This window comes from Coenobita brevimanus, chromosome 97, assembly GCF_032717465.1.
Source record: "Coenobita brevimanus isolate Jiangsu-jjx chromosome 97, ASM3271746v2, whole genome shotgun sequence".
NCBI classification, from domain to species: Eukaryota; Metazoa; Arthropoda; class Malacostraca; order Decapoda; family Coenobitidae; genus Coenobita; species Coenobita brevimanus.
Window position 1 is genome coordinate 8,694,863 of NC_137050.1, and position 13,157 is coordinate 8,708,019.

General features: G+C 40.6%; 1 protein-coding gene across 1 annotated transcript in view; it reads right to left on the reverse strand.

Annotated features, from left to right (window-relative positions):
* Positions 1 to 7,834: 7,834 nt before the first annotated feature.
* Coq8 (ubiquinone biosynthesis protein COQ8, mitochondrial) overlaps positions 7,835 to 13,157 on the reverse strand; it is a 47,227-nt gene continuing 41,904 nt past the window's right edge. The window contains exon 10 of the mRNA XM_080283474.1: positions 7,835 to 10,350. Within this exon, the coding sequence (XP_080139600.1) occupies positions 10,042 to 10,350 (309 nt within the window). The 3' untranslated portion in view covers positions 7,835 to 10,041. The remainder of the gene's footprint in view (positions 10,351 to 13,157) is intronic.

A 13,157-nucleotide genomic window follows, 5' to 3' on the forward strand; every position in this document is an offset into this window, starting at 1 on the left:
TCCACTGTTGGAATGTTCCCTGGAAATCCTTTTCATTGAAAGTGTCGAGCATTGCCTGCGATCCCTCCTAGATGTCCTCAGTGGTATCAAAATGATGTCCTTTCAGCTTGATTTTCATTCTGGGAACAGAAAAAAGTCACAGGAAACCAAATCCAGCGAGTAAGGAGGGTGGAGGACGACAGCCATGTTGTTCTTGGCCAAAAACTGCATGGAGTTGAGCACACTGTGAGCTGGGGAGTTGTCATGGTGAAGCACCCAGTTATTGTCTAGCCAGAGGTCATGGAGTTGCCTTCACACATCTTCACGCAGTTGCCACAAAACATCACAGCAGAAACTGGAATTGACAGTTTGGCCAGCTGGGACGAATTCTTTGTACACAATCCACTTGATGTCAAAGAAAACAGTCAGCATGCTCTTGACACTGCTTTTCACCTGTCTGGCCTTTATGGGTCTTGGTGAGGCTGGACTTTTCCACCAGGACAATTGTTGCTTTGTCTTGGGGTCATAACCATAAACCCAACTCTCATCGCCAGTTATGACCCTGGACAAGAAGGTTTCATCTTCTGAGGTGAGTCCAAGAAGGCCAGTGCAGACACTAATGCATTACTGTATTTGGTCAGCCGTCAGGAGCCTTGCGACAAATTTTTCTGTGAAGCAGCGCATGCCCAATTCTTCAGTGAGAATCCTCTGACATGTCACGAAACCAATGCTCACTTCCTCACAAACATCATGAATGCTCCGACATCGATCCTCATGGATGAGCTGCTGAAAATTTGCGACATTCTGAGGAGCTGTGGTGGTTGAGGGCCTCCCTGTGTGGTCGTTGTCTTCAACCGATTTCGACTGGCCTCGAACTGAGCATGCCACTGAAACACGTGTCCAACCAAGAGATTGTTTACCAAACACTTGTTGAATCATGGCCAGGGTCTCTGCTGCATTTTTCCCAAGATTTGCACAAAATTTTATGCAAATTTGCTGTTCCTTTCTTATGTCCACCTTGAAAATTGCCTGACGACATGTGCACAACAGCAAACAAACAAACTTCACTAATCCCCATGTCCGCCTAGATCCGCGCCGTGTGGCACACTGACTCACAATGCATGTTTGCACTGCCACCTAGAAGTGCATCGCACTAATACAACCCGTTTAGCCATTGCAATCCCAGTCCAGAAAATTTTGGATAGCACCTCATAGGCATACTCAGAATAATTTTGCCACAACTGGAGCATAACATAAATGTGTCTCCTCATCACTCTTTCAAGTGCTGCTGGAGAGGAAAGCCTTCATGTCATGGCACTGACATAACCACTCCACTTCTCCGTTACACATGCTCATTTACTCTCTCCCTGTCTCTCAAAAAAGGATGATGGACTGCTGGAAAAGACGACTCCATCCTGGATTTTCATCCAGATGATGTTGGAGCCACAGAAAAAAACTCATTCAAAGTGCTTCATTTGACTGACCCCTTCATTTTGAGACATCTCCTCGATGTCAAATTTAATAATCTGAAACAGTGGAGTACAGTAGCAAAAAGTAAATAAGAAATCATGGTGTGGACAGGGCTAATGGAAATGGACTCTCACCCATTCATTACAAGAGGTCTTCCCTATGATTAATAAAATGGGCCACTAGTGGAGGGGAAAAAACTGTACTGAAGGGGTTACTGGTAAGTCACTCACACAATACCTGAGAAGTAACATCCATATATGTGGGAAATTCATAGAAAATACACTTCTAATATTCATCTTCAATAAAATGTGACTATTTATTATACACTATGTACAATAATCCTTAAATTAAATGTCACATTTTACATATAAATTAGTGAACTAGGAGTCAGCCTTAATAAATGTATAAATGAAATGAATACTCTAACCATAAATCACTTGGGTGAAATAAAAAAGCTGGCTACTAATTTTCCCACTGATGTAAATTTTCAACAACTAAATTGTGCTGGCATATATGATGTATATCACAGAGAAACCTACTGGACAACTATAACCAAAAATTGCAACAGACACTGTAAAGTATATACAATTCTGTACTTCTCTCCCTATCATCCATGATCCAATCCTTTTTTGTTCCAACAGGATTGTACGGCCCAAAGCTTAGCTGCTAACTCTTGACATTTAAAGTGAATATCACCAGCCTTGTTTGCCTCCGAATGCCATTATGCAAGCAACAAACCCCAACCATCCCTTACATGCCCTATCCATTGGAGTGTATTAATCCATCAGACCACCAGAAATCAACATTTATGTACATTTGGCAAAAAATATATACCTTCAATACTCCCTCTGACAGTACACCTCTATTCAATAAATACTGTATGGTCATGGCATGCCTCTGAAATCAATAAACCTTCAGTATATGTGGATTAAACATTAAGATCTTACTTTATTATACAACATCTCTTTCACAAATTTCTGACTGGAAATGTACAAAAACTACCTCTAAGGGTTCAGAGTATACATGTCTTTATCTTTACCTGATCACTACATTTGCACATGAAGTGCCTGGCGGTGCTTATGCAGTGGTGAGCAGTGTTCTGTTCAGTGACTGATGCTTTGTGCAACAACTAATGGTGTACTGTATGGAATTTGGTGGTGTAATGTGCAGCTACTGATGGTTCTTATGCAGAGATGGGTGATGTCCTGTTCAGTGATGGATGGTGTACTGTGGAGTGATGGGTGATGTGCTATGCACTGCTGGGTGGTGTGTTGTGAGGTGCCCAGTCATACTTTGAGTCAAATGCAGTGACTAACATATTCTGAGACATATGTTATTTTTCCTACATACCTCCCCCTTGAGGCACAAGTACCCTAAAAACCCACATATTTTGCTTTTGCTAGTAATGGTAACACCCAGCAGTCACTTTCTGATTACCAGACCTTTTATATCACATTCTCCTCCCAGAACACATCCGAGTCTGTTCAGTAGACCCTCCACACGCATGAGCTCTGCATGCTTGGACCACAAAAAAAAGCAATACCAAAAATGTCGTATGGCAGAAAAAGTATTCTGACTGCGCAACATGCCATTCATACACTGTCTTTGATAGCTAAACCTGCTCATGCAGTTACTTTTATCCCACTTTTTTAATCCTTTAAACTTCTTTAATGTCCCTGTCCTATGCCTCTATACAGCTGGCTCTGCCCTTAGAAAGAATATCTAGAGTTTAGTTTGAATAACAGATGATTTTCAGTAGCAAATTGGGGTCATCATTTTCTTCTTTTTACTTTTTACTCCTTTTAAATCTCTTTAATGCCACTGTCTAATGTCTGCTTTATCTACACAGTATACAATAGATTGATGGCAGGTGGGGGTGCCGATCATTCACTCACATGATATAGTGCTGCCTATTTCTTCCTTCATGTCTATTATTCTTTTTTGGTGTCAGTCCTCCTCTCTTTCTATTCCCCCCATCCTTGCTGTCACTGCTTATTATTCTTCTTTCCTCTTCAGGTGTCTCTAAACTAAGTAACAAGCCAAATGATTTCTCGTAACTCAGGAAACCATTTACAACCCAGGGTGGCAACCATACAACCAAATAACGGGGCGACATTGAGCCTACTATGGTGTGTTAATTGAGTGGAGAGAACAAGTGAGACCAATTCATGGCATGGTATGGCCCTGCAGAGGCATTTGTTTGCCTTCGACTGATGTGTCTGCTCAATCAGACAGAGAACAACAACAACAACAATGGTAAACTAAAGCCTATGGAAGCACACCTGTGCTCTAGTTGGGATCAAAGGACTTTACAAGGTAAGTTTGGGTCAGACCTGAGGGTTGGTCAACATATTAGATTTTTATAATGGAATATAGATCTCTAAGTGTGTGGATTCCAGGTTAACACTTTACTTGGGAGTATGGAAGGTTGACTGTACTTTTATCACTTGAGCTTTATATGTTACATATAGGCATATACATCCTTTATCCTTACGATACAAATATTAGTTTACAGCCGCACTAATGGTTAATCTTCCATACTGTAATTCATATATTGAGCAACCAATGTCATGACATTTTCTGAAAAATAAAGTTATATAATAAGCATCATGTACAACAACAATTCCAACATGACGGTCAATGTAATTCCACCACCTTGATGGATTCACTTGTGGAAATTAAGTTCACTGCTTCAGTAACATATCACCCTTTAATTCTTTATTAATCCTGCAAATCCAGACAAGCCCATTCGATTTGGAGAGATCGTCCACAGTGAATGAGGTGTAAAAGTGTGTAACTGATTCTTTCACTATCAGAGTCCTCTCATAAACTGAATTATAAAGTCTGGTAGAAGCATGATGAAGCACCAGGGCAAAAAGGCATAGTTACATGGAACAAGTTAAATAATAACCATTTCTCTGCAGTTTATCAACTTACTTAAAGCTAAGAATATTTCAAAGATACCTAATGTTTTACTTTCTCTCTTTTTTTTTTTTTTTTCTTGCACATCCTGCTGAGTTAGTTTGCATACCTTCAGGGAATTTAATAACCCAATTTGGGAACCACTGAGCTTGAGTATTATTGCAACTTAGCTAACCATGTTATTAGTGGTTGGCGGGGGCACTCACCATCCACTCACTCGATGTAGTGCTGCACACGGGTGCCTGCCCTTTCCTCTTCTTTCTCTCCATCCTTCCTCTTCTGTCTTTCTTTCCTTCATTTTTCCCCTTCCTTCTGTCTACAGGCTACTCCACACTGAGTGAATTACCAAACAGTTTCCTGTACACCAGGAAACCATTTACAACACTGGGTGGCAACCATATAACCAAATTATGGTGCCTGGTGGGGGGCAATTAAGGCGCTCCAATCAGATTGAGCCAGTGCAGGTTTATATCCCAGGAGTGGTTGGGGTTTACTGCTCACATAATGCCACTCAGGGATGAGTGAGGCTGGTCATTCTCATAACCCGCCACGTGCCAGTGCCACTTTAACACGGTCTGACATAATTCCGCGGCCAGTGCCAGTGCCGTTTTAAAACGGTTTAAAATAAAAAATTTCACTGTGACCGCATTTTTCAAGATTCGTGGGTAAAAATTGGCAAGCATGTAAGGTAACTGTTCCTCTACCATCCCTCAGGCTGTCAAGGCCATACACTCACTTGCTCCCCCTCTCATGTTCGCTATGCCTCACCCAGTGCTGTACAGAGTGAAGGCATTATGTAAATATTTTTATGTAAATGTGAGTTGTAAATATTTTCTTTTAAGTGTAAGGACTATATAGTGAAGTCAAGTTGTAAATACCTTCTTGTAAGTGCCAGGATCATACGTAATGAAGTCAGGTTGTACTTATCTTTAAGTAAGTGTAAGATAATGCATTCACAGTGAGAAAGACACGCAAATTGTGATAGATGCTGAAGTAATAAGTAATCAGAAAAGTGTACTGAACATTGCTATACCTTCCCAGCATAAATACCTGAGTATACCTTACATAGAAAACAGCTTTCTCTCATGTACGTGGTGAGCGTGAGAGAGCGGCTATACCTGTACACGAGTATGTAGGACTCAATAAACTCATTTCCGAGCCTCGGTGAGCATTTTAATGGTGAAATTTGTTGTTTCCACATCAAAATCTATCATTTTACAAAAAAAAAAAAAAGTCGAAAAATGGCCGGCACTGGGGTGACCCATAGGGCTAAAAATAGCCGGCATGCGGTGGGTTAAATGTCAAGACCAACTTGCCTAACCCCGGGTTCCTACGCTCCTCATGGGGCAACACTGGATTAGATGATGAATAAATGAATGAGCTACCCATGTTACAACTGGCTTTGGTATACAATCATTTACCATCAAATCAGTTTTACAGGAATGCATACAGATCAAATACTAAGGAATTACAACACATAAGAAACCTGGAACTCTATAATATACTATGGTGTAACTCCTGTTTATGAATTCCAATTCTGGGGATGGTCATGGTATGGCCCATGGTGAACCAGGACACAATATACATAAGTACTTTGCTCCCCTGAGAGTCTAATTACAATTCAACATGTTTCAGCTTTCATTTTGCCAACAGCGTAATCAGAAAACACACATTAGCGTGGTAACTGGCAGAGAAACGGTCTTATAACAATGAGGCTGGCATAAGCTAATCTCTCTTGCAAAGTCAGGAAGGTGAAATATAGTCTTCCTTCCCTGGTGGAAGAGGTACAAAATTAAACTGAACCTGTCATGAACCAACCAGGGTGATGAGCACCATTTTATTAAGAATAATGCTGTGCTTGGACTGCATGCCTCAGCACAATTAAACACATCAAAGTAGTTATCTACCGTATCAATTTTTACTTAACTGCAAGCAGTTCCCATCATTTATTGATCACTGAGGTGGCAGATGGTGGTGACCATCATCCATTTATTTGATGTAGGACTGCCTACTTCTTCTTTCCCCTTTTTCATTCTGTCTCTGTGTTTGCCCTCCTTTCTCCCTACTTCTCCCTTTCCTTCCTGACCCTTTTTCTTAAACTCTTTTCACTTCAGGTAAATTCCCAAAGGAAGAACTGGCGCTTTTGAGAAACAAGGCCAGATTATTATTATTATTTATTATCACACTGAGTGACATGCCTAATGGTTTCCTATGACCTAGGAAACCATTTTCAATGCTGGGTGGCAACCATACAACCACATGGGGTAAAGTGGAACCTACTATGGTGCCCCAGTTAACTGGACGAGAGACACAAATGCAGCATCCATCCAAGAATGAAACCCCCACACTTTTCCCCATGTCTTGCTGTAGCGAGACATTCTCAACCACAAGGGGACATCGGTTCACTGCATGGGACACCTCTGCATGGGCAGTTGCTTGCCTGCCATTGATGGGTCTGCTCAGCCAAACTGGGGTTGAACAACATCAACAACTGATCACTAACATTACTGAAAAACATAATGGTATCTGCTATTTCTACAAATCATTTTACCCAATGACAGGTGGCCTGTCCTCTTTTCTTGAGCACAATATCTGTTAAGTCAGCATCATCAAAATGTCAACACTCTCATCTCCCACATACACTTGCAGTGGGAAAAGACAAAGTACTATGATAATTCTATCAACATCTTGTCTTCTGCATTATCATCATCATCATCATCCGGACCTCCTTTCTCACCCTAGGGCAGGGTGAGGAGTAGCAATTTCCAGACAGCCCAAATTTGCCCAATCCAATGGGCCATGCTTCCATTCACTCATCATTCAAGGCCCTGGAAAGCTGGCTCTATCAGATACGCCAAAAACATTCACCACATTCCGTAGCTTCACATAAACGTATTGAATAGTTAATCAGGACACTGTCACATTACAAAGGGGTGCCAAATCTTTGATCATGCATTTCTCCTCACAATATTCATCCACCCAGCTAGATCTTGTCAGTTCCCTAACCTCACCGACTTCCAAACCTCTCTTCCTCACACACTCATCAACCACATCTCTCCACCTCCTTGACCTACCTTGCCTCCTCCCTCCTTCAAATTTGCTCAGATATACCTTTTCCATCACTCTATTGTTATCCAATCTCTCCACATGACCATACCATCTCAGTACACTCTCTTCGATTCTAGTGTCCAAAGACTTCCTCATTCCACATTTTTCATGAATCACATTACAGTAGAACCTCTCTCATTCGGACTATATGGGGGGAAGGGTTGTCCGAATTAGCAGATTGTCCGGACTATCAGGGTAATCTCCAGTTCATACCAAACTCTATCTACATATGGTATGTTTGTTAATTATTAACATATGTGGCATATGTCAACCCTACGTAACTGCAAAAGATGAAAGGATACTGGTACTAAAATAACAAAACTAATCATGTAAGATAGTTTTGTATTGCATAATTTACAGGTATGGCCATGACAAGAAACTAGCCTACATTTTTAATTGTAGTAAGTGACTAAGGCCCGTGTAGGCAAAAAAATAAATTAATTAATTAACTGTAATATTTGGAATAAAAATAAAACTTATGTAGGCAAAAAATACATTGTCATCTTTGGCATATTGATAACACCCATATGGGCAAGAAGCTAATATTTGATGTACAAGTAAAGCACATTTAAGTACAAAAAATAACCTACAGTAATCACTAAACACTGCAGAATATTCTGACCCATTTTTGTGTAAGCAAACTCCTCCTTTTAATACCTTTATTCATTACAGAAGCTACACTTGCATTAAGGGGCATGGTAAGGAGGATTAACTTTTGAAATACAGTTAAAAAATATAAATGGTTGGTGAACTAGTTGATGGAATGAATGCTAGAATGTGTTTAAACAGGCGCCCATGTAGCGACCTAGCGTGCTCCGAGACTAAATGAATGACGATCGCTTTCCACGCCGATACTGAAAATGACTTTAGAATTACTTTCAACATATTTTTGGAGCTTATTATTTTTAAATTTTGTCTGGATTAACAGAAGTCCGGATTAAAGGGGTCCGGACCAAAGAGGTTCTACTGTACTTTGTATCCTATCCACTCTCTGAATTCCACATACATTCCTCAGCAGCCCCATCTCCACTGCTTTCACTCTTGACTTTTCATTTTCATGCCAGACCACAGTCTCATATCCATATGTTAAGGCTGGCACTAACACTCCTTCATGTAAGCCTCATGCAGCTGCAATACTCAAGCCTCTGTTTCTTATCAAGGCCTTCATTGCACCAGCTACTTTCCTTTCTTGTGTCACTCTACTTTCCACTTCTTTTGCACATTTTCCTCTCTTTTCTATCACTGTACCCAGGTATTTGAACTCTCTCACCAATTCCAGCCTCTGTTCATGCACTGTAACATCGCACTGGGAGTCCCAATCTTCAGCATCAAAGAATATAAAAAGTTACCCAAGCCGCAAATGATAAATGTTGGAATCAGTGCATCCCTACTCTCTCTCTAAAAGTAATCTATCTATCTATTGCTAGACACCATAATTCCATAAGGGGTGGCCGTTTGTTTTTTATGGGCAGGGGCACTAACCTTCCACCAACCTACTTGATGACACATAGGGAACACATATGGGTTGTTATATGGTTACCAGCCAGTGTTGTAAATGGTTTCTTGGCTTACAGGATATCATTAGACTTGTCACTCAATGTAACGCCACCAGGAAAAGAGAAATAAAAAGTGACAAGAAAGATGGCAGAAACAGGAAGAGAGGAAGGCTGACAAAGAAAAACAATGATAATGGTGAATGAAGAAGTAGGCAGCACTACACCAAGTGAGTGGATGATGGTTGCCACCACCTACCACCCTCTAAAAGGTACAGTAAAACCTCGATATAACGGACTTCAATAGACCAGAATTCGCTTTTATCAGAATCGAGGAGCTACCTGACTAAATTCTTATATATCGGAAAAAGTCCAATAAAGCTGAAGTAGTTCGGACTGCCAGACCACTTAGGCTAGGTTCACCACAGTAAGGTAAATAAAAGACATGTTTATCAGTGCACAGTACAGTAGTACTATACATATCATTTGATTACTGTAGTGAAAGACAGGACAGTACTGTACTGCAATGGTAGTGAGAACAGTTTAAAAACCATGGGTGCAACCTGGACTAATGTATATTGGAAAAAGTCCGGGTTAGCAGGGGGAAGCCAGGATGTTACTTCTATAGGAATTTCGTTTTTTTTGGAATGGCTTGGGCCCCAGTTAGTCCATTACAGTGAGGTTTTACTGTAATAAAATAAAAATAAATTAATAAAAATAAAAATAAAGCTGACCAACACAAACCTTGCATGTTCTCATTGCAGTATCATCATAATAATAAGGAAGACAACAACTGGGTGCAGTGAGTAAGAAATGTGAATGTCAGGGGTAGAGCTGCAAAAGGCAGACCAAAAACAACACAAGTATTATCTCACGAATAAGGGACTGAATAGGGAGGCTGCCAGAGTTCAGGTAGCATGGAAAGCCGCCATCAGGTGATGTAAGCCAATGCATGCAAGCATGTTGGAACTGAATATGAATGATATGATCCACAGTTATGTAAGAACAGATCTGATTAAGCTTCCTACCCTGAGATGCCCCATACATCTTCCACTAAGGAAAGATTCCTCTACTGTTGCAGACTTGCCTGAAGTTCTTCCCATGTTCCTCCATACCTATAATTACCATAAACTTTTTGGAAAAGCCTGTAGCAGTTTACCACTCCATTAAGTTTTGTGCAAAGGAGGAAAACTCCAGACATCTTGCGATGGAGAGAATATGACTCCTCTGGTGGGGCACACATGCGGTGGGACAACATGACTGGCACCAGGTGTTGGATGCGATGGGTTGTGTTTTGGTCACCAAAGTTGAAGGGGCGATCTTCCTGGAACGCTTCACCAAGGATCATAATAGCATCAATGTGTGCATCTTCCATCACCTGTTCCAGGAATAAAAAAAATGAATCTCTTTACTAATGAACTACACTAACTGTCCATCTATATCTTATACTGTACTTATTCTGTAATACAGTTTACATCATCACCTTCCTAAAATAGTTCCCTGGTTTACATAAGGTGGAGACTGTCTCTCTCTCTCTTGCATTTCACAGAGTCTTTATGACACTTAAAAATCCACTAGCTGGCCCTTAGATATCTTTGTGGCATTGGTCAATGCACATGAGGATAGTAAGCTGAGAGAAATCACCATCCATCCAGCCATCATTCAATCCTATGTTGCCCAAGAGAAGCATAGGAGTCTGGGGCTAGTCAAATTGGTTTTGACATTTAAGATTAGAGTGACAAGCCTCACGCATCCCTGAGTAGCATTCTGTGCGCAATAAACCCCAACCACCCCTTGGATAGACACCTGCAAAGGCTTAATTACCCACTAAACCACCAGGCGCAAAAATTTGGTTATATGGTTACCATCCAACGCAGTAAACGGTTTCCTGGTGCACAGGAAACCATTTGGCTTGTCACTCAGTGCTGAGTCAACCACAAGCAGAAGGAAGAGGAAAGAAGGACAGAAAGACAAAAGAGGGTGTGTAAAGCCACCCATAGGCAGAAGGAAGCAGAAAGAATGAAGGAAATAAAGCCAGAAGAGGAAGGAAGGAACGAAGGAAGAGAGGAAAGGCAACATCTTAAAAAAAAAAATTATCTGGAGATGAAGTCAGGGTGGCTCATGGCAAGGAAATGTGGGACGTTAATCACGTGGCACTGGCTAGTGGCAGGAGAATATAAAATCACTATTTGCCTATAACAATTACCAGATGTGACTTGCATAAAATAGCAAAGATGTGTTTTACACTGTTGTCCATAACTGTGGTGTTGCTTTAACCCTTACACCGCGGGCATGTTTCCCAATGTTTTGCGTCTCCAGCGGGGTTATTCGAGCTCTGACAGACTCTCAAAAAATATTTGCCAAAAATCAGTTATTAGTCCTAGAATATTAAAATTCCATATGTACATGGCACATACCTTCAGCTTTCTCCTGGGATGTTTGTTGAGCCTTCGTCGATTACCGTAGGACTTGTGGAGACCTCTGAAGTAGGGTAACGAAGTCTCCACTTTACACTTCCCGACAACCCGTAATATGATTACGGTACCACAGCCAGATATTAACACTATAAACACTACTCTATGATTATCAAGTAGTTTGGGATCCATACTCCAAATAAAAACCACTGTGAAAGCAATGAAAATTACGAGTGCGTATGACCTTCCCACTTGCGCTAGTTCGCTGTTGGTATTCTGTCATTTATTATTCATAAAACCCCTCACACTTTATATTTCTATTACTATGTAACACTTATATATATCTACAGTCTTTATCCATAAGTTTCCTTCAGTAGTATTAGTTTATTGTCACTGTAGGCATTCAATTTCTTTCAGTAAAATACGTAGCATTCACTTTCTCGTCCTGCATACTGGCATTGAGAGTGAATGTCCCTTTCACTTTCACTGTCATAACTCATAGTATTCAGACATGCTAGAGTGAAACTTTCACTTTCATTACTCCTAGGGTATATACTCGTATTCTTATAATACTACTCATTTACATTTCTATTTATGTTCCCTATTTTATTTACGTTATTTACATTTCTATTTTATTTACACTGTTATGCACTGTCACTTGAAGTAACTTATAAAACTATTTTCCACTGTTCACATATATTTACATTCATTACTTTCACTTGCTGTTTACACATTATTTACGGTTCCACTTGCACTGTTTTACTCAATAGAAAGATCGTAGTCACTCTTTTATCAATTGTCAGCCCTTTACCTCTTTCCACACGAGGTTTAGTAGGGGGTAAAGGTCACAGGGCCCTTTGCATGGGGGTGAAAAGTCCCTGAAGCTAGCAAGAGAAAACAGACGTACCTCCACATTGGAAGATGAGAGTGAACTGATAAGGGTGGGCCAGGGTGGTGGCCTACCTAGGGAAATGCATTACTGCCATCGTTAGCCTCTTGACAGCAGCTAATATATAGCAGGGAAATGATTGGCAGGAAATCTAGACAATACATTATAAATTAGGTAGTTCCAGGTGAATGTAAATATCACTTAGGCTTCTCCCTTCCCTCCTTATATGTATATTTATTACGAAAATAGATTATACGGCATATTTCAAAGGGAAATAAACAGCAAAAATTAGCGAACGAGTGCACGTGAGGTGTTGTCAGGTGATAATTAGCCAATTCCAGGTGTATGGCACTCTCACTTACCTTATTTCTTTCTTGTATATATTATTTGGTATAAGAATAGGGCATAGGGCTTATTTCAATGGATGAAATCAGTGAAAAATTCCAGGGAAGATTTACTTAGCGTAGCACGGCCGGGCAGGCGAGAGGATAGGGTAATGGAGGGGAGGTAGGGAGGGGAGTCAAGAACGGGGAGAAATGGCTAAATTGTCAACAATGGATGGGAGTACAGATGAGATTAGGAGTGCTGACTAGTGTTGGACACTGGCAGTATTGATAGATGATACAAGCCACCACTTGGAAGACCGGGTGAATTCAAAATAACACAGAATCACAAAACCGACACCCCGCGGTATGATCCCTTGCTCCCAAGTGTCACGAAAGTGACGCCCCGCGGTTAAGGGGTTAAGCTGATAATATAGACTCTGTTTTAAATCTTAATTCTACATTTTCTCACATTTTGTAGTTCAAGCTATTCCAATTATCATTTATGAGGATCATGTCCAGTTTGTACTGTACGTACCATACTTATGACAAACTGAAA